Raw genomic sequence first — 23580 nt, forward strand, 5'->3', positions numbered from 1 at the left:
CAATGGGGTGTTCTTTGGGTCTCCTTCTAGTTTTCTGGCATTATAGAGAAGACGACCAGGGTTGGCTCTACTGATAGGCCATTCAACTTTGGGGTGGGGAGCTAGCAATAGGCGGCAGTACAGGTTCCAATTGGTCCTTTGGTTATGGCTGCATATTCTGAGTTTAAGAGAGGATTTACCTCTAAGATATAGCAGTCATAAAGAAACATGATAGCAGGGCAATTAGTGACCCCAGAGCTCAAAGAAAGACAGATGAGCCGGAAGTCCTGATGATCAGCATCATGTGAGCAGGTATTATATGCTATGTACTGAATTGTGTCCCTCCAAAATTCCTAGGTTGAAGCCCAGATGCCCAATGTGATGGTATTTGGAGATGAGGCTTTTGGGTGATAATTAGGTTAAAATGAGGTCACAAGGGTGAGGCTATCATGGTGGGACTAGTGCTCTTTTAAGAGGGGACACCAGAGAGTTTGCTCACTGTCTCCACACACACAAAGAAGTCATGGGAGGACCTAGGAAAATGGTGGCCATTGACAAGCCAGAAAGAGCCCTCATCGGAACTTGAGCATGCTGGCACCTTGATCATGGACTTCTAGCCTCCAGAACTGTGAGAAAATGCATCTCTGCAATTTAAATCCCCGAGTTTATGGTATTTTATTATAGGCCACAGCTGATGGATACGATGTAGACTAGTAAACTAATTACTTTACTAGAAAATAGAAGATGTTTATCTCTGCTCTCTTCATGGGAATCCATCCATCCATCTTCACCTAGATGGCTCCAAAAAAATCAGCCTGTTTAAATTCCAGAGTTACTCAAATAATTGCCCCCTGCCTACTTCTGTGTCCATATCACAGACGTGACCATAAGCAATGGGCAGCTAAGTCCTCAATACTATGTGTTATCATCAGAATGACTTTTGTTCTGAGGTGAAATTATTGAATATATAATTTGGTGCAATTTGAAGCAATTTTCCTATTTTTTGAAAAATATAAAATGTCTGCTGGATTGTTCTATGAAGACTAAATTTCTGTGACTATTTTCCCATCTGCTTTTCAAATTTCTCATCCCCTGATCTGGATCTGTCTTCCACAGCCCAAAGAGCATAAAGACTCAGCTATCAGGCCAAAAAAAATTAAAGAAAAAAAGACTGGTGTCATTCAAAGACTGACATTTTAGTTTTTATTACTAGAATACCTTAAAGAATTAGATCTGATTTGCATTGATATTTGCCAACTGAATTATTAAAGTGTTTTTTTTTTTAATTTTTCTCTTCCCTTCATCAGATTTTAACACTCCAGTCAACTGCAGACAAAGCCGCAAACTGTGACTTCACAGAGCCTCATGGGCTTTTGAGTTGACCAACTTGAGAAAAATTTCTGACTTGATGCATGAAATGAAGGCAGGTGACACATAAAGGAAATGACAAGGGTTTTTTTTTGTTTGTTTTTGTTTTTTTGTTTTTGCCAAGGAGTTTGCTTCTCACAAAGTTTCTTAAGTGACATGGGGCAATTTTATTGGCATGTCTTTTATGGGCAGCAAGACCCCATTTGAATTACCTATTGAGGTTTCTCTTTTTTATTAGAATGAATTGCAGCCTCAGTGTACTGGGAGACTTGCAAATGAATATGCCAAGAGAATGATGAGGATTTCAGAAATGTGTGCACATTTTAAGTGATATGTTAGACTCAAACATCATTAGAATGTAGATAGAAAAAGACAAAGTGGGAATTTTTGCGCAGTTGTTACTTCTAAACCTCTTCATCTAAAGTGACAGAAATTCTAACCAAACAAATGTGATAGTGCATCTATATCAAGATATTTTTATAAGCAGACACAAACACACAGTCACTAAAACATTTGCTGTTGATTTCTTATTATTGCACAGGAAGAATCTCAAATGCTCCTATATTTGTGCTTGGTAGAAACAGTACACAACCCTGACTATCTCAAAAAGATGTGTTTTCTTTAGTGCGGGGGTTCTCTAAGTTTACTTTGCATCAGAATCACTAAATTTTTGGGGCCCACACCTAGAGTTTCTGATTCATGTAGGTCTGGTGTGGAGTCTGATAACTTGCATTTCTAACAAGTTTCCAGGTGATGCAGATGCCGCTGGTTTAGGAATTATATTCTAAGAACCAATGTTTTGGACTATCCAGAAACTGGTTTTATTACTTATTTAGTCAAGTGGAGTGCTTTCCAGTCTTGAAGTTAGTTCTTTCTACTATCTAACCAAAATGATGATTGTAATTTAAGTCTTTATTTTGTTCTGTGGAACCTAAGACAATAACAACAAATACTTGAATAATACTTTTTCATTAATGAATCACTTCCGTGTGGATTATTTCACTTTAGACAATACAAGGTTTATGGTAGGTGAGTAGGCATTCTATTATTCATGTTTTATAGACGGAAAGTAAAGGGTTTAAAGAACTTACCTAAACTCCTATAAAAGTAAATTATGGACAGCAGGGACTCGAACCAGGGCTTTCTGACTTTAAAGACTGTATTCTTTCTATCAAATCATCAAATCATTCTTCCTCTCAATTCGTTACATTTATAGAGAGCTATACATTTTTCAAACTACTTTCATATTCATTATCTCATTTGATCCCTGAAAGCAACAGTCTGAAGTAGGCAGGGCACATATTATTGTGTACATTTTGCAGATAAAGCTATTACAAAAGATGATGAGAAAAGTAGCTACTGTCGTTCAGACTGCATCTCTGTACACTAGGCAACATTTTTCCTGCAATATTTAGTAGCAGCACCTGATGTAGCAGGTACAGCATTAGATGTTGTTCTTTCCAGTGATAAGTATTCCATGACAAAGTATTAAAACTGCACCCCTACTCCCCACCAACATTGTTTTTTTCTCTTTTCATGGTAGAAATGCATTTGAAGGGAAAGGAAGTGGGGATGAACTTTAGTGTTACCAGATTGGTAGGAATGTGGGGAAAGGTCCCTAATGGCTATACTTTGAATACTAAGGACAGCAGCTTTCTCCACCTGTAGCCCAGGGTTTTTCAAAATTTAATGAGCACCTAGGGATCTTGAGGAAATGCAGATTTTCATCCAGTGGGTCAATGATGGTACCCAATATTCTGCATTTCCTTGTTTCCTCTACCGCTTCTTCCAGGAGCAATATTCTACATTTCCACAGTGATGCCAGTTCTGATGGTCAGGGTTCAAACTTGTAGCCAAGGAACAACCTTATTTCTCAAAACTATTATTTTCATTCTCTGAACCACCTCTCAATCTCTAGGCTGAAACTGAAAAATTGAAAATATAAAACATTGTAACAATATTTGGTGAGTACTACACACATCGTGGGACTTACTTAGGTGTGTCTCTGTGCTAGACTACTTAAATATTTCACAATCTTCCAAACTATGTTGTTCTGAAGATCCTGGATGATGCTCAAACTGTGGTCCATAGAGCAGCAGTGCTCACATTACCTGAGTGCTTGCCAGAAAAGCAGAATTTCAGGCCCCACCCAGACCCACTGAATCAGAATCCACATTTTAATCAGATCATTTCCTAGCACAGTTGTAAGAGAAGTCCTTCCAATCGTCTTTGCAATCCCCCTGTGATTATAGTGTCATCATTCTGTTCACCTGGCTTGAAATCTAACTCCCTGAGAGGCTTTACTTCTATAGAATCCTAAAATTCACCAAAAGAGATAATTTAAGTGTGAGACTAGCTAAGGAATCTATATTGTTCAATACCTTTGCTTCCACTCTGGGTAATTCTGATGATCAGCCAAATTTGTAAATCCAGCGGCCATCTCATAGTGGCCGCAAAAGTTATGCCACAGGTGGCCACCACCAGAAGGGTTTTATAGTAAATTACAGGAAGTATTGTAAAACTTCCAGCTCTTGTAATGGGGGCTCCTTTTTCTGTTTGACTCAACATATTAACTGTCAGAGTGGGACTGAACCCTTCCCTACCACACCCTCACCCCCACTATAGCACAAGTTCATTGGAGTGATAGTGTTGAGATCCTTGTCATCACATACATAAAGAAAAAAAATCCTTTCCCAGATACGAAATTTGCAATAGACATTTCACAGTGTTTTGCTTTGTTGCTGCTGTTTTGAGATGGAGTCTCACTCTGACATCCAGGTGGAAGTGCAGTGGTACAATCTTGGCTCACTGGAACCTCCACCTCCCGGGTTTAAGTGATTCTCTTGCCTCAATCTCCCAAGTAGCTGGGACTATAGGCACAGGCCACCACACCGAGCTAATTTTTGTACTTTTAGTAGAGATGGGGTTTCACCATGTTGGCCAACCTGGTCTCGAACTCCTGTGATCCACCCACCTTGGCCTCCCAAAGTGCTGGGATTACAGGCATGAGCCACTGTGCCCGGCCTGACATTTCACAGTGATTTCAGGAAAGGAAATGTCCTATATTTAAAGATGTATATTATACAGTACTGTAAAACTATAGTTTATGAGGACTCTGTTCTTTAAATGTAAACTTTAAGCAGGTTGCAACAGAGTCTGACTTTTCCCTAGAATAAGTAATTCATTTATTCATTCAGCAAATATTTATTGAACACTTAGTCTGTGCCAGGCACTATAATGGGAACTAAGGACATGCAGGTGGCTGCTTTCATGAGGAAAATAGACAGTAAAAAAGTAAACAAATGTTTAAAACAATTACTGAGTGTGATAACTGCTGACAGGAAAAGAACAATTGCTGATAATAAATGGGTGATAAGAGACTATGAAAGGGCCAGCAACAAGAATGTTGAGATTTGGGAGTATTCTCCATAGAACATTGGAAAATGATGCAAGTGGGATGGAAGCAGGTCAGCACGTCAGAGAAACTCAAGGCGAGAAGAATCTGAATTGGACCTAGACAGAGAACTTTCCTGAAATGTCCAGAATCTTCTTGGCAATAAATTACCAAAAGTATTAATTGGATAGGCTTAAGTTCTATAATTCGATTGTATCATTTGTAATTTGCTTTATATTCACTCATGCTTTATTATCAGTTTGTATTTAGTTCATACTTCATGATATATTTCCCACTAATACTTCTATTTTTTTAGAATGAAATCCTCCATTCAGTAACTCAGTTGAACACCTATAATATGCCAATTAATATCCTGAAAATATACACATGAATAAGGCATAGTTTTTTTTTGTTTTGTTTTGTTTTTTTTTTTGAGACAGAGCCTTGCTCTGTTGCCCAGGCTGGAGTGCAGTGGCGCAATCTCGGCTCACAGCAAACTCTGCCTCCCGGGTTCACACCATCCTCCTGCCTTAGCCTCCCAAGTAGCTGGGACTACAGGTGCCTGCCGCCATGCCCAGATAATTTTTTGTATTTTTAGTAGAGATGGGGTTTCACCATGTTATCCAGGATGGTCTTGATCTCCTGACCTTGTGATCCACCCACCTCGGCCTCCCAAAGTGCTGGGATTACAGGTGTGAGCCACCACACCCAGCCAGTTTTTGCATTTTTATAGATCTTATAAACTAGGGGGAGAATGAATGAGCACATAGTTAAAATGCAGTTTTATTAATTTTATGATATTCCTTCCTGGAGGAAGTATCATCTTGAAGGTCTTGCAAGAATAAGTTATATTGTTAAAATGATAGTATGAATGGGATAAGCAATCATGTATGAAGTTGAAAGCCAGAAATGTGAAGGCCCAAAAGCAAGTGAATAAAGTACACTCTTGAAATATAAAAGGAGTATAATTTCAAGAGTGTTCCAGGGATAGGATAATCACTTGAATCTGGGATTTAATGTCATGCTAAGTAGTTTGAACTTTATTCCAAAAGTGCTGGGAAATAGGAAAATTAAGCAGAAAAATTAACCTGACCATTTCCGTACTTAGAAATAGTAGCAAAGGGTCCAATTGGAAAACTGATGAAATGCAGGTGAGAGGAAATATTGGCTGAACTACATTGTGACAATGACAATAAGGAAAGTGAATGAATTAGTAGTTACCAAGGAAAATACTCAAGATAATGTGTGAAATTAATCATTGCTGGGGCAAAGGAAGAAAAAGAGGCCAGGATCATTTTCACCTTTCTGACTCAGATGATTTTTATTTCCTACCCTGAACATCTCTTAGAACTTGTTCTCTGGCCCCTTTGCTTCTGACAACCCTGGGTACGTATCTTGATTCATGAGACCTGAGATTGTCCCCCTTGGCAAGGATCTAAATCAGACCTACCCTGGCATCTCATGAGGGATATTGAAATAGATCTTAGCTGACATCCATAGACAACATGGGAAAGTCCATTGTGGACAGTCCACAGGAGCTGTACAACCAAATGAGACTTTTTCATGTATAGATAAGCCCTATCAACACAGTGTGAATTCTTTTGCATTCTGTTGCTTAGTGGCTTGGTTAACTCCCAAATCTACCTGCACTTACTGTGATGAATTTTATTGTGCAAATATCTGCTCATTTCAACAACTCCATGGTCACTTTGATTTTTAAATATGCTCCTTGAAGAAACTATAATGTTGTATTTGTTTATTGGCTTATTTGTTTGCTTGTTTATTTTTCTATGTAACTCCTCTCTGTTGCTGTTCAATGGCTCACTCTTGAACACTGCAGGTCATTTTTGTATGTGTGATAGTATAATCATCTCTTGCAATACCAGATTTAAAAAAATAACAAGGGTTGTAATTCACCATTATAGGTTCTATATAGCTATAGTTAATAAAATATTTACTGTTATATAACTGGACTATAGGAAAACTATCCTCTCAGGTGAGAATGAATATATGAATAAGCCATGTCAGAACTTCTCCCTCTAACAAACAAGAGACTGTCATTGTCATGGCCTTTTGAAAAATAGATCTTAAGTGGGTACATTGGGATAAAATGTAATATAATATATAAAATATTAAGGCTAACTTGGATGTTAGCTTTTTAAAAATCCCCCTGGTTATTGTGCTGGAATGAAGGATAGACCCGAATAAAGAAGAGACTGAGGTGGTTTTCAGTCAAATTATTAATCTCACCCAAAATGATCACTATAGGCAGCTAATATATAGTTAACTAATAATTACAATAAATAGTAATAATAATAATATCAAGAATAGCTAACACTACATCAAGAACTTTGCCTACATATTATTTTAATTTTCAAGGTAAATATATGGTACGTATTCTATTTTTAAATGTATTTTAAACATAGACTAGTTGGAATAGTGGCAAGAAGTATTTGAAGGAGTGAGATGCTGAGAGATGTGGACTCTACTTCTGTTTTACTAGGCCATGGACAAAGTTTCTGATTAAGTTATTACCTCTCCCCACCCAAAGTTCCACCATGTCTTGGAGCACTGATGGCCAAGCTAGTCCCCCAAGAACACATCCAGGCTGATTCACTTCTCTTCAGCAGAGTGCGCTGGGAATCTGATGACACATCTGTGTAGGGTAGGAGTGGGGTTGTAGGGTGATGCTAGGACATTTGTCCATCACTTGCAACAATAGCTAGCACATTAGGTTGCGCAGATCTTCTCAATGACTTAAAGGCTGACCATGTCAGTTACTGTGAACATATACAGGATTTTTAAAGTTTGGGTTGCGGAGGCCAGTAATCATGTGGCTAAATTTTGTAGTCATTTTCTAAATGATCCGTTTGTTTTAACAATAAGGTTACTAAAAAAGAATTTGTATTTACTTGATTAGCCCATTATGGAGCTATCTGTATTGGGAAAACGTGTTTCAAATCTAAATTTAAGATATTTTATACACACAAACAGCTGTCTACATACCTGCTACTGTTATACTGAGACTATACTGGGAAAGTATATAACTTTCTCTGTGAGTGTGTGTGTGTATAATGTAGTAGATACACTGTTATTTACTATAGTATATATAGTAGTATATACATTGGTATATATAATATCAATATACAAGTAAGGCACTGCAAATAAAATATAGCAAACATTTTAAAATTTATTTTAGTGCTTTTGGAAGAAGGAAATGGATATATTAAAAAGTAAAAAAAAAAAGTGTGATTTAAAGAAGAGATTTAAATATTAAAAGAAAAGTAGCATAACAAAACCCCTACATCATGATTTCACATACAGATGCTTGCCTGGATTCTTAAATGCATTATCATTCTAGGCCATTATATATGTTGCTTTCTATACCTGGGATACTCTTTCTTCCTCTATTTTCTTGGCTAGGTCCTATTCATTCTTGCGGTTTCAGCATAATACTTCTCGGGTGAGCTTTGCTGGTCTTGCAGATTTTGCTACATGGCCCTGTCTTATGGTCTCATTGAATGCTGTAATTTTTCCTCGTAATGAATCTAATTATGGGGCTCTTCATGCAATTATAGATGTCCTGACTTATGGTGGTTTGACTTACAATTTTTTGACTTTACGACAGTGTGAAAGCCATATGCATTTAGCATGTGCACCAATTTAGGATGGGGTTATATCTGGATAAGCCCATCCTAAGTCAAGAGGCGTGTGTATTAGTTTAATGCTTTGCTTGCTTATTGAACTTTAAGCTTCATTTGTGCAAGGACCATGTCTGTCTTGCTCTTCCTTGTGTCTGTTTACAGAGTGAACACTGTAAATAATTCTTGACAAATGAACAAATTGTGAGATGGAGATCAAGATTAATCTGAGTATAATTCTGTATTGATGGATGGCATATTTTAAAAACAATATACAAGTAAGACACTGAAAATAAAGCATAAGATTGTTTTTTATCTATTTTCTCCTTTTTAAAGAAAAAATGAAAATATTAAAAAATTATTGTATATTTAGAAAACCCCATTGTCTCAGCCCAAAATCTCCTTAAGCTGATAAGCAACTTCAGCAAAGTCTCAGGATACAAAATTAATGTGCAAAAATCACAAGCATTCTTATACACCAGTAACAGACAAACAGAGAGCCAAATCACGAATGAACTTCCATTCACAATTGCTTCAAAGAGAATAAAATACCTAGGAATCCAACTTACAAGGGATGTAAAGGATCTCTTCAAGGAGAACTACAAACCACTGCTCAGTGAAATCAAAGAGGACATAAACAAATGGAAGAACATACCATGCTCATGGATAGGAAGAATCAATATCGTGAAAATGGCCATACTGCCCAAGGTAATTTAGAGATTCAATGCCATCCCCATCAAGCTAACAAAGAGTTTCTTCACAGAATTGGAAAAAACTACTTTAAAGTTCATATGGAACCAAAAAAGAGCCCGCATCTCCAAGACAATCCTAAGTCAAAAGAACAAAGCTGGAGGCATCACGCTACCTGACTTCAAACTATACTACAAGGCTACAGTAACCAAAACAGCATGGTACTGGTACCAAAACAGATATATAGACCAATGGAACAGAACAGCGTCCTCAGAAATAATACCACACATCTACAGCCATCTGATCTTTGATAAACCTGAGAAAAACAAGAAATGGGGAAAGGATTCCCTATTTAATAAATGGTGCTGGGATAATTGGCTAGCCATAAGTAGAAAGCTGAAACTGGATCCCTTCCTTACTCCTTATACGAAAATTAATTCAAGATGGATTAGAGACTTAAATGTTAGACCTAATACCATAAAAACCCTAGAAGAAAACCTAGGTAATACCATTTAGGACATAGGCATGGGCAAGGACTTCATGTCTAAAACACCAAAAGCAACGGCAACAGAAGCCAAAATTGACAAATGGGATCTAATTAAACTAAAGAGCTTCTGCACAGCAAAAGAAACTACCATCAGAGTGAACAGGCAACCTACAGAATGGGAGAAAATTTTTGCAATCTACTCATCAGACAAAGGGCTAATATCCAGAACCTACAAAGAAGTCAAACAAATTTACAAGAAAAAAACAAACAACTCCATCAAAAAGTGGGCAAAGGATATGAATAGACACTTCTCAAAAGAGGACATTCATACAGCCAACAGACACATGAAAAAATGCTCATCATCACTGGCCATCAGAGAAATGCAAATCAAAACCACAATGAGATACCACTCACACCAGTTAGAATGGCAATCATTAAAAAGTCAGGAAACAACAGGTGCTGGAGAGGATGTGAAGAAATAGGAACACTTTTACACTGTTGGTGGGATTGTAAACTATGCGGCACTATTCACAATAGCAAAGACTTGGAATCAACCCAAATGTCCATCAGTGACAGATTGGATTAAGAAAATGTGGCACATATACACCATGGAATACTATGCAGCCATAAAAAAGGATGAGTTTGTGTCCTTTGTAGGGACATGGATGCAGCTGGAAACCATCATTCTCAGCAAACTATCGCAAGAACAGAAAACCAAACACCGCATGTTCTTACTCATAGGTGGGAACTGAACAATGAGATCACTTGGACTCGGGAAGGGGAACATCACACACCGGGGCCTATCACGGGGAGAGGGGAGAGGGGAGGGATTGCATTGGGAGTTATACCTGATGTAAATGACGAGTTGATGGGTGCTGACGAGTTGATGGGTGCAGCACACCCACATGGCACAAGTATACATATGTAACAAACCTGCATGTTATGCACATGTACCCTAGAACTTAAAGTATAATAATAAAAAAAAAATAAAAATGCAAGAGATACATGAAAGCAATTAATAGAATAAACTGCATCATTATTCTCTTTTGAATGTTACTGCATGGTCAACAGTCTTTACCTGCAAAATGCATAACTTTGACTATTCCACATCCATGTGCTACCAAGTTTGACTCACTGAATCTTCTGGAGGGTCCACATAAGAAAGCCCCAGAGAAATAATTTCCTGAAACTTAACCTGTAGAAAATGTGTTCTTTGTGTTAAATATGAAATCATACAAATTCTAACATGCTAACTTGAAGGACCAGATGTTACTCACAACAGGTACTTCTGTAATGCAACTTAAGTAAATGAGTTCAGTTTAACATTATATATTTCTCTCAAGCCCATGAGGTCAGAGTCTAGGCTGGTCATATTGGGTGAGTTTACAATTAGAAGTAAAACAGATGGGAGTAATAGCATTAATGAAATTAAAAAGTACCATCAGCAAGGGTTCAGACTTGGAAATGAATTGAAAGGAGAATCTCAGATCAAGTGGTTAAAACTCAATGTCCAATGAGAAAATGGGATTTCACACTTTTAGGACTCGTCTTAGCTTCTCCAAGCACAATATTTTCCCACTCACTCCATGAAATTGCAAAATACTTTTTAAGTGAGATCTGACTTGTGGCTGAAAAAGAAAATTACACAGTACCTCTTGGGTTGTTCTCAGCCTAAAGGGTTAAATCCTCAGTGTACCTTTTGAGTTTTTCAGTGCTGGAGAGCTACGGAGGTTGTGAAAACCTTTGCAGAAATGAAATGCATAGAAACTCTTTCTGTGACCCTGAGCAATCCTGACAACACATGATGCACATTTGAGAAAGGGACTTCCTCATGAATGTGAGAATAAAGATTTAGAAACAAAGTTAAATGAAGATGGGAGCAGCATTGCTCACAGAAGGAAGATCAAACACTCCATAGAAAATACACGTTACGGTGCAATTGCCCTCTGGGAGTCACAGGATTATGAAAGTCTAACTTAATTAAGGAAGAAAATAGGTCACATTTAATAACCACATGTGTGACACATCATTTTGAACTATATAACTGAAGTGGGGAGAAAAATTAAGAAATCAGAAATTAAGAAATCAGGAAGGCACACAGAGAATGCATAAATGTCTTCAACTTCATCTAATTCAGGTGTTTTTTATTTCGTATGTATGAAAAATTCACCATTCTTCTAATTTACCTTTTTAAAAGCACTTGCAGTATACTTGAAAAGGAAATTTCAGGCACAAAAAGAAAGAAACAAAATGGCCTTGCCAATTTTTTTAAACGAAATTAAGAGGTAATAAGTATTCTCCTCATAAAAATATACCATGCATATTTCTTTCTTTTCTTTCTCTCATGTCATCAAATGACAATCAGGTATTGTGAACCCTGCGTAGAATCTTCCCCTATCCAGGGCTCAATGTCCCTGTGGGGTCGAGCTAATTACAGGTACATTTCCTTTGCAAGGCAGTCACACTCTGTACTGTTGAAGGCACAATTAATAATTGAACAAAGCTAGCCATTTTTTTTTTCCTCACATGGCCACGGGTTGCAGGCAGCTTTGCTGTCACACAGGGAGCAGAGTCTCTTCTTTGGGTCTCTTCCACATAGCCTGTTTATAATCTCTAAGGAAGACTTCACATTATAGGCTGAAAAGAATTACCTACTGTTTCCGTATTTTGAAAGAAATTTTTTAAAAAACCATGAAAACAAACAAACAAAAATCCTAGTTTCCTTTATAAAATAGCAAAGGAAAGTTCTCTCTCCTATCACCAGGAATATGATTATGATCAGTTGGTTATTTAGGTCAGATGTAAAAGAAATGAAAGAGGAGGCGTGGGAATGGAAGGGAGAATAGTAGTCTGCCCTCAAGTCTGCAAATGCGACAGAAAGCTAGTTTTGCATGTGCCAGAATAGAATCTGACTTACAAAGTGGGCCTAGATGGAAGACCGTAGAAGAGTAAAGTTGTTTCCTTTGAGATGTCTGAAGGAGCTTGGTGGGGGATATCCCCAAAGCCCTACCCGGCCATGGATGAGTGCAGCAAATCCTTGTCCTGTGTCCCAAGCCATGGCCTTGAACAGGAGTCTATAAACTTTTCTGTAAAGGGTCAAATAGAAAATATTTTACATTTGTGGGACAAGTGATCTTTGTCGCAATTATTCAGTGATGCTGTTTTAGAACAAAAGCAACCCGGCTGGGTTGCAATAAAACTTTATGTATGTACACTGAAATTTGAATTTTATATATATATGTGTGTAAATATATATATATAGAGAGAGAGAGAGAAAGAGAGAGATTTTTGCAAGTCAAAGAAATAAAATTATTTTGATTTTTCCCCATTTAACAATTAAAAAACTATTCTTCACTTGCAGGCAGTACATAAATGGAGCAGACTAAATTTGATACACAGGCTGTGGTTTGCTGACCTCTGTTACTGACCACTGAGAATCCCTGTGAGTGTATCTGTTTTCCTGGTTGATACTGAAGTCTCCAGGGTCCTCTGAGTTTATGTAAATACAGCCTTTACTCTGGAAGACATAGCTTGTCCTCTGGTCTTTTGGTGACTTGAAACATTACAGAAAAACAAGGGGTCAAATCACATGTTCATTATCATGGGAAAGTTTATGAGTGTTAGTTATGACTACCCAAACTCCTAGACAAGGTGGCAAAGGCTCTGAAACTCTGGTTCCACATCAGAAGTTTTATAAATTCAAGGGATAAAAAGGAATCTATCTTTAGGTTCAATTCAGCCATAGAAAATTTTTCTTGAAAAGCCTACTTGCTAGTCAACATTGTGCCAAAATAAATATTTTCTATTAATGCAGTTCATTATTTGATTGTAACTTGAATAGACTCTTTCTTCCTTTCTAACTCCCATATCCCTTCTTTTATCTACCACCTTGTTCCACAAAAGAGTAAGAAATTATAAATAGTATCTTTACATAGACATTTAAATTAATTAGAAAAAGTGAGACAAAATAAAAATAATGGTAAGAAAACAAGATGATAGCACAAGTGTGATCTGAAATGGACTTGATCCCATAAATTTCTGCATAGCTTGTTTATAATCAATTTTTAATGTGTAATTTATGTATAATAATTTATATATTTTTACAGATGGTCCATAAATTTGACTCTAAGTTTACAATAAAGGGCATACAATCACTTATGAAAATTCACTGGGTCCTTTCTTAAAAAGCAAATGATTGCTTAGGAAAAAAGAAAGTAGAGATACTGAAAAACAAAACAAATTTCCTCAAATGGTCTTCTCAAAGGAAAACTGTAAAACAATTAACAATCTCTCAATTATAACATTACAGTAAACACAATGATTTTAGAAGGTGTCTTTTATAACATCCTTAAATATGAGCCAAGAGCTTCTACACCAAATTGCTATTCAGTGAAGCAATGCTACTTGGGACACGGGTAGGTGGCATGGGATTGGAGCCAACACAATGCCATCCAAGTAGAATGTGCTCTGAAGGTTTAATTCATTCCAAGGGAAAGATATAATATCTGCACGTTTGTACTCGAGACAATCCTTTATACATTTTTTTTTTCCACATGAGGTCTAAAATAAGTATGTGAGTCAATGAGTTTGAGATTTCTCTCCCAAATAAATGTCTCATGTATATATTATCAATAAATGAGAAATTGCCTGTGTTAATAAGGATGAGTTTTGCGTGACATTTTCTCAAGAAAATAGAGGCCTCTAATAAGAATATCTGCCTAAATATAAAACTATTCTATAGGTTGGTCCAAATTTTCCTTGAGAAATCAATTTGGGATCTACTATCAAACAGAGGACCCATCTTTTCACACCACAAAATACAGATAGTTTTAAACACATTATAACCAAACACTATCCTGGATTTTTAGAAGTGTCTCAGTTTAGCTCCTGTTGTGCATCCAGTCTTGCATAATATTTTTATGGTGTTCTTTCTAAAATGAATATGTTGTAACAAATCTCTAGTTGCTTACATGAGAAAATTTTGTGACTATAATATATAAATTAGTTTAATTTGTGGGTTCTCTACAAAATCAATAATATTTTATAAGAAAAATTGACCTGTTGCCTATCTTTCTGGAAGATTTAAATAGAATGCTACATTCTATAAAGACTGTGTTATTTGACAAAACATAGTTTTGCATACCAGAAAATGTAATTGGTAGAGGAGTATGTATGCAGCTAATCTTAAATAATTTGCTCAAACATTTAAATAAAGTTCGAAAAGCAGGAGGCCTGGGAACATTTTCATGGCGATGATGGTAAGAAGGGGGAAGAAAGGATGCTGAAGACATTCCAGGGAAATGAGTTTCTGATTTTGACTGAATTAGTATCAATAGCTGGGACTCATAATGAGTTCATGCAACTTAGTGCATGTCTGATGCCCATCACAGAACCTGATGCCAAGGACAGGACAATAAAAGTGAGAAACAATTCTGTATTTTCCTGATATATTTCTTCACAAGGTGCTACAAGTTAGAAAACTGTAGTTAAAAGCAACGCAAACAAACTTACAAACAACTATGTAAAATTAATTCAGACAAAATATCACCCCAAGACACTCAATCACCAAACTGGCATATATTTTACATATAATATCAAGCCATTTAATGCTTCTGTATTTGTTGCATTGCAGGGGGCTGTCCTATTGAAACTGAAATTTTACAGATAGATAGATAGATAGATAGATAGATAGATAGATAGAGATCTACATATATACTCAGTACAATGATTATAAACCTTATAGAGATTAACACACTAGCAAAGACCATGAGGACCCTAAATAAGACTTATGTTGCCATTCTCTTAGTATTTTAATAACAAGATACATGCATGTCCTTCTGATTCAACAGAATTTCAATTCTGATTCTGAATTGAATTGATATTTCTGATTCAACAGAATTTCAGGAGCATGAGGATATTTTAAACAGTATGTGGCATATTAGAACCTGGAGCATTGCTTACCAGTTGGTGTAAGGTGTCTCCAGGTGATAACAGGTTCAGGACGGCCATTGGCCATGCAGACCAGAGTCACATTGCTGCCCTCATTCACAGTGACATCCGAGGAGATGTTGGAGATCTTTGGTGGGACTGTGAAAATAAAAGCAAATGGAATATGTAACCATGTCAGTAAGATTAGGCTTGTAGCCATACAACTGGAAGTGGCAAATTCAAGGTTTTATAACTTAATTTGAATTTTTGTCTTAAGAAGTAAGGTGCTTTTAAGACCCATGCTTGTCATCTGCTTACCAAATCTGTAAGTTATCCTTAAGCACATACATTGTGAAGGTAAGAACACCCTTCACAATGGCCATTTGAGTGCTGTAGGAAATACACAAACTAGTAAGATGAAAATATCTTTGCTTTTAAAAATACTAGAATGTACCTTATTTAGATATTAGACAGCATGCACATTTATGCAAATTAATAATATATTATTTCTTATCATTGTTGTTTAAATTTATTTTCTTATGTGTATATAAATATAATCCAATGTCTTCTCCAAGTACCAGCAAAAGAAAAACAATGCTATTTAGCATAAGATTACATTACTGTATTATTAAGATGTGGCAATACCTGGTTACTTATAATCTAGCAACATAATGAACATGGATTAATCATCACAATAGAAAGCATTTAAATATCATCTTTGTGTATAACAGGCTGCATGAAGTACCTTAGAATTGAAAATGTGAATTAATAAGGCCTATGTCACAGACAGGTAGACATTCAAAAATACTATTACTTCTAATACTTCCAACACCACTACTACTAACAATGTAATTAATAGCTAACTTTAATTAAACATTTATTATACATAGAACCCAACGTAGAGTATTTAACAAATATTACTTCAATAACTTCTTACAATAAAGCAATGATATCCTATGAAGTTTTTATTTATGGGTGGGAAACTGAGGCATAGAGGGGGCTAGGTGAGGGGCAGAAAATGAGTTTCAATCCCAGCCAATTCTGGGCCTTTGCTCATAGGCACTACTTGATTGCAACTTCATCTTCACAACCCAGGCTACCAGATGGCTGAAAACAACAGAAATTAGTTTTTGGTGATGTGAGAAATGAGTCCCCAAGGGCAAGCTGTACTGCCGTCTGACTTCCTTCATTAGTGTTCAGGGTGGCAACATTAGATCACACGTCGGTAGGCTTAAGTGGGGAGTGAATTACTCACAAATTTCATCACAGAGGTTATGCACTGATTACAAATAGCAGGGTTTATAGTCTGACTGTGAATTTCTTCTTTTTTACTCACTTGTTTAGGCTGTCCCTGAGAAAGTATGTGTCTGGGGGAAGGAGGAGGACAAAAGAGCATGAAGGAGTTCAATAATGAATTTTATCTTTTCTCATTCTTACTGCCCATTAGGGACTCTGTGTAGTGACGAATAAAACAGGAACATTTTCTGCTTGCAGAAGCAAGCACCTGACAGCCAAACGATCCCTGCAAATCTTCATTAGGAGACACTGATGGTACTTGGGCAACTGACTGGTTCAGAGTGTGACACGGAGGAAGCAGGATGAGGACTCTCTCCACCTCAGCATTCCACTCTTGTAGGGCCTCTGGGTAGGGGACCGGTCATTAAAAGTCAAACCCAAGGGCAGCAGACTGTAGCTGATTCCAAATATTTAGCAATCTCTATTTACAGAGTTCCTAATCCTCCTTTTGGCTATTGGGGTTAAGGGTCGTTTTCTCAAATTCACACACTGTCTTGCAATATGTTCTCACAGACTTTTGCAGTGAAAACCTGAAAGATCATATATATTTTACAGGGAAGAATATCAGGCACAGAGAAAAATGATGGCTTGTTAAGGACGAGCCCATCAAGAACTATGGCTGGACTTAGAATTCAGAGCTCCTGAATGTCCGATTGTTCCATTGTTTGGAGTTCACAGTTACTAACTCTCAGATGAGTAGGCTAGTGCTCTGAACATCTTCAAAACAACTGCAATGAACTATAAATCAATGATAGTGTTTCAGAACAAAATGTGGACATACTAGGTGCCATCCTCAACAATCCAAAACCTATCACAGAAAGCTATATAGTCATTCTAAGATTCCGCATTACTAAAGTTGTAGTTACATCTGAATTGCAACACAGGACACAGTGTGAGAAGAAATATAGATATGTTGTGATTTTTTTTTTAAAGTCTCTATATCCCTAATATAAAACCATGCACATTTATAAAACAGAAAAAAAATCCACAACTAAAAAAAAATCCCAGAGAATTACTACCTGTGGTACAATTGACTGACAATCTCTCTCTCTCTTTTAAATAAAAGGACATAGAGCAAAGACTTTGCATTTACATGTCACACCAGTTAAGCCACTTGTTCAATTTCACATACACAGGTACTGATAAAGTTGGGAATAAAATCTAGAATAATTGACTGCAGGGCTATGTTCTGGCCACCAAACCACACTGCATCTCCTAATTAAGGACAATCTATTCAAGTACTGAGTCTCAGAGACTGGAGATAGAGAAAGTGTTCGTGCTGAATAGTTAGGAATGTAACCACGTTGTATTCCATGTGCCTCTGGATCACTTTCAGTGGGTCTTACTTCATCATTTGCTTTCCTACTTTTATTTTATTTTGTACTAGCTTCTTCCCATAAGCATGTACATATGATACAGTCTTTTTTGTTGTCAAAAGAAATTTCTCCCTAAACTCTTTCTCACTTCTGTTTTTTTTTTTTTTTCTTTTTTCCTGTGACTTAGCTTTCAGGAGATCCTGAGAACATGTGTCCCTTTTTTATTTTTTATTTTTTCCCACCTTATTTACTTTCAATCTCTCTTTCCAAATCTCTTGAGGGAATTGTCCTACACCACATCGTCATCTCCCATCCACACCTCAACCTTGAGTGCAATCTGGATTCTCTCCTTAACCTCAAATGAAATTACTGTCAGGAAGCTCACCAATTATCATATTGTTTCTAGGTCTATGGACAATTTCTGTTATCTTGTTTTTCTCTGAACTGTTTGGCTCTGTTGATACTCCTTTCAGTTGTTATTTTTTATTTCCCTTGGTTTCTAAGACACCAAATTTAACTGCTTTTCCTCTTATCCTTATAGTCAGCCTTCTCAGATTAACTCTTAGGCTTATCTTGTCCTTTCCTTAACTATCTGTATTTAAGAGTTTGATCACTTACCTCTTTCTTCATCTCAATCTATACATTCATCAAAGGATCTTACCTATTTTCTAGCTTCAGAAGCTAAAGCACCACCTGCAGCCCAGATTTTTTTCATGATTGTTATACCTACATTCCAATGGACTATTCTGTATCTCTACTGTTTGCCTCACAGACACCCAAGATTCAACAAACTCAGGACTAAAGTCATTATCTTCCTTCCCACAAAACACTTGTGTTTTATTATCTTAGTTAACAGTGTCATCAGGTAGAATTGTCTAAGCAAAAAAAGCAAAGCATCTCCCTTGACTGCCGTCTCCCCTTCACTACACTCATAAAAAATTGATCCTCATGTTCTGTGGTTTATGTCATGTTCTGTGGTTTATGTCATGTATTGAGGATCAATTTTATATTATATGAGTGTGATGTATATACGCATATATATACACGATATATATGTATATATACAAATATATATGTATATATACCTCTGTGTGTGTGTGTGTGTGTGTATGTGTATACATATATAGCAGATTCATTCTTTACTCCCAGTCCCTACTCCCACTAACCTTGTTTCAGACATTAACATTTCTTTCTGGGAGGGCCTAAATTACTGAAATGAGAAAATATTAAAAATGGTTTCTTTGTCTCTAGCTTTCCGCTCTTCATGCCCACTGCCACACATTCACCACACTACAATCAGATATTTGTTTCCTAAATTGCAAATGTGAATGTAATATCTCTTGATTAATCTCATTGTCCTCAAGATAAAATTCGAACTTTTAAATATGGTTTAATAGGTCATTCATGATTGGCCTTGCTTATCTCTCCAGCTTCATTCCCTACTCCATTTGCATTGCATCATCCAGTGGCATCAGGCAAATTTTGGCTTCTGGAAGTGCTCTCCTCACACTCTGGCATTTGAGATTATATTTCTTCCTACATGAAATATTCTTCTTTCAACTCTTCATGCAATTACCCTCTTCCCCTTTCAAATTTCAGCTCGTCAGCTTGTCTCGTTACTTGTTTGCGAAAGACTTTCCTGTTGTTCCCCACCCTGCTGCCTCCCACTGTGTTCCTGGATCCACACTGGGTGAAATGCCCTGCTGTGTTCTCACCTCATGCCCTACTCCTGAGGCCATATTGGGTGAAATGCCCTGTGTCTCACCCTCACAGCACTGAACCGTGACAGCTGGGTTACTTACCTGTGCCTTTCACTAAACCGTAAGAGCCACACAGTGTTTTCTAAACCACTGAATCTTACAGAGCATGGTGCTTAGAACATAGCAGGTGCTCAGAAAGTGCTTGAAAAAAATTCACTTAGTTTTTCCCAACTTTTTACTTCACTCAAGAAGGGTATCTCACAGAATTTTTGTCAGAAAGGAGTAAGTTTTCATTTTGAATGAGTAAAATGGAGCTCTTATCAATATTTATTTAGCTACCCCTTTAGTCATCTATTTCCCTATCAACTTATTTGACTCTTAATAAAAAACATTAACCATGAGGTAGAGAAGTGTCTGTATATTTCAGGAACATAGCAACCAAGAAGAACTTGGTGTCTAACTTCCTCAACTACAGGCTTTTTTCTGAGTTTTAGTGTCTTTGTTTCTTTTTCTGTGAGGAGGAAGAAGTAGATAGATAGATATAGATATACCTTTCTTAGTGTAATAGTTTACTATTTCTTTCCTAGTTTCCCGTAGCCCTCCATAGAATTAAATTTAGATAATCACCAATAACATCAGGTGGCAATTCAAAAATTTTATTCTATTACCCCATAAAATCTTTATAAAAATCCTGGGAAGTAAAATGTATTATTATTATTATTATTATCATCATCATCATTATTACTACTGTTACTACCATTTCCCACATGCAGGCAAACGGGACAAAAATGGGTAAATATCACATAGCTAATGAATAATAGAGGTAGAACCAAAACCTAGAATTTGTATGTTTCACAAACTTTACTCTTCCTCTAGATCATATTAACTTCTGCAAAAGTGGTAGAGATAGTATTTTTTCCTTAGTTTAATTCTCAGTAGGAATGACTGCCTAGAAAGTACTGTTTAATATAACGCGCCTATTTGAATCAGCAAACGTAAGTTGTTTATTTTTCAAAATCACTGTAATATTGATTTATGCCGAATTATTGGAACAACATAGTACTCTGTGTAGTGCTTTTTTTTCCTTTCTAGACAATCCCTTAACAATTCTTATTTACAGAATATTAGTGAGATTTATTATATTTTCCTATATATAATGCCATGAACCATTTATTCAATGTTTTCAATCTATTCAGTTTCAGTGATAACTACATTTGTCTGGATTATTTTGTTTTTCTTACTGATTAATGAGAGCTACTTATATTGTAAGGAATTGACCTTTTGTTGTCATGCAGTCATATTTACAATTTATTCTTCGGCTCTGTCTTTTGTTTATGATTATTTTTGTTCTGCTGAAGTTTAAAACTTCCTTGTTGTTGTATCTATTGATCTCTCTTTTGTTATTTCTTCCATTGCTTTCATGCATAAATAATCCTTCTCCAACATAAGAACAGTGAAATATTTATCTCTATTTCTTCTTTTTATTTTAATTGGTTCTTTTTTTATATTGAATTCTTAAAATCATATGGAATTTATTTCTGGTATGAGAAATAATCAGTTTTTTCCTCCCTATAATTTTTTAGCCAATGTGCACAATACCATTTGTTGAATGATGTAAAGTGCATACACTCTTTTGGTTTTCAGAATTACCCTATAAAGTGCTACCAACCTGGCCAGCTCAGTATTTCTGGGAAACATGTAAATATAAACATTACTTACCATGCTAACTAATTCAACCAAAATATTTCTAAAATATATAATTAATTTTTTGGATACTATACTATTTTGTGTTAATTTTAAAATTTGGATTATTAAATGGGTAATATTCTTTATTGAAATGCACGTAAATTCTGCATTACAATACACATTTCTTTCTTTTGTTTTTCTGAGCACAGTGGAGCGATCATAGTTCACTGCATCCTCAAACTCCTGGGTTCAAGCGATTCTCCTACCCTGACCTCTCAAAGTGCCGAGATTACAGGCATGAGCCATTGCATTGGGCCTATATACTTTTTTTCTATTTAGTAAAAATTGAATGGTGATTTCTGAAATAATGCTAAAATCTAGGTGCATCTAATAATGTAGACTCCCTCAGCTGTGCAATGGGGCAGCCTTAAGTAAGATTATGACACAGTCAGTCTGGCTCTGCCACCTGTTTTCCTGGCCCTCCTTATTGTCTTTGCAGTTCCTTTATCCACCCTCTACCAGATCTCCAGGGTCTGCCCTGACTCTTACAGACCCAGAGTTGACTGTCCAGAGGTGTTTGTACAGTTCTGTAGGTTCACAAATCATCCCTCCTTCTTTTTGTATAAGACTAACATTTCTTATATATGCCAAAAGTAGACATGAAGTCAAAGTCAGGGACATAAGTAGAATAGACATATAGGATTTACTTGCCGAGAATCCATGCCTCTTTCTTCTGGTAAGACATCCTGGTTTTCCTTTGGAAAAACCACTGCTCACCCACAGCTATTGGTTTGTTGGGATTCTTAATCAAGTGACCAATTCTTGGACAAGGAGTGGGGACAAGACCTAAGCTGTACCGTTCAGACCTCCCCGCTTGGAACCTGGTTTCTATGAGGAATGATTCAAAAGAGGATGAAACTGACTTAATCTCTTGCTGGCAGACTGTGTTAATGGCCCCAAATCTGTACCCTTCCCTCTATCCCCGTCCTTTGTCACATCTATGCCCTCCTACAGAGGGTGACATATACTTTTTCATCCCTGGGGCATGTTACTTGCTTTTGCCAACAGGATGTCAGCATCTGGAACACAAGCATAGTTTTGAAAAGTGCTGGTACCATTGAATTCACTTGTGCTTGTGCCTCTGCCATGACCACCAGAAGAACATGCTCAGCTGAGCCTCTTCATCCCAGGAGAAGGATGGGAGATGCCAGACAGAATTGTCAGAGAAAATACAGTGTACCCAGTTAAATATAAATTTGTGACAAACAACAAACGCTTTTTTTAGTATAAATGTGTTCCAAATATTGCATTAGACACATTTATAAGAAAAATTATTTGTTATTTACCCCAAATCCAAATTTAACTGGGCATCCTTTATTTTGACTTGTCAAATCTGGTAACCCCAGGAGCAGAGTCACCTCAAGAAATTCAGCCTCAATCAGCTGACTTCCCCACTTGTGCAATATAAAGAATAACTATTATTTTATGCTCCCGATTTTGATTTGTTCAGCAGCAATGGTTAGTATACATCATGAAAGGCTAACCACCTAAAAGGACTATTATTCTTCCCTAGTTTTTGCCACTAATTATTTGAGGTTATGGTTTGGATATCCAGAGATACAGCGCTTGTGTACTTGCTGAAGTAAAGTTTTTCTGTTTTCCCTCAATTCTGTGTTATTTCATATTCTTCCAATGGACCACCTGCTTTATACGTCAGATTAGCCAGTCAATTTCTATTGCTTAAACCAAAGAATCCTAATTGTTGCAAATTAAGGATCAGCCATAATAAGAGGAAAATTTGAAGAGGGGACTTTCCACAGAGGTAAACTGTTGTCATCTCTGCCTAGATGCTCCGTTGGCTTCCACATGCTAGCTTTGTTGCATGTTAAGCATTGGTTGAGTATCTGTCAGTTTGGTTGCTTTAAAATAACCTTAGATCTACAAAGCCATTTAATTCCAGCTGTGAATATTTTAATGCGTTTATCCTTGGTTCCTAACTGAACAACCAACAGAAGGAAACTAATCAGTTCCAGAGTAGGAGAGAAAAGTGGTCAGTTGGCTCATTTCCCTAACCTCAAATAATTAGCGGTTATTA

General features: G+C 36.7%; 1 protein-coding gene across 2 annotated transcripts in view; it reads right to left on the bottom strand.

Moving 5' to 3' along the window:
- The window catches only part of LSAMP (limbic system associated membrane protein), a 653298-nt gene that overhangs the window by 210875 nt on the left and 418843 nt on the right, over positions 1-23580 (bottom strand). For both annotated transcript variants that reach the window (XM_025377086.1, XM_025377085.1), the window contains exon 3: positions 15521-15646. In XM_025377086.1, coding sequence (XP_025232871.1) covers positions 15521-15646 — 126 coding nt within the window. The remainder of the gene's footprint in view (positions 1-15520; positions 15647-23580) is intronic.

Source organism: Theropithecus gelada, chromosome 2 (assembly GCF_003255815.1).
Source record: "Theropithecus gelada isolate Dixy chromosome 2, Tgel_1.0, whole genome shotgun sequence".
In the NCBI taxonomy this organism is placed as follows: Eukaryota; Metazoa; Chordata; class Mammalia; order Primates; family Cercopithecidae; genus Theropithecus; species Theropithecus gelada.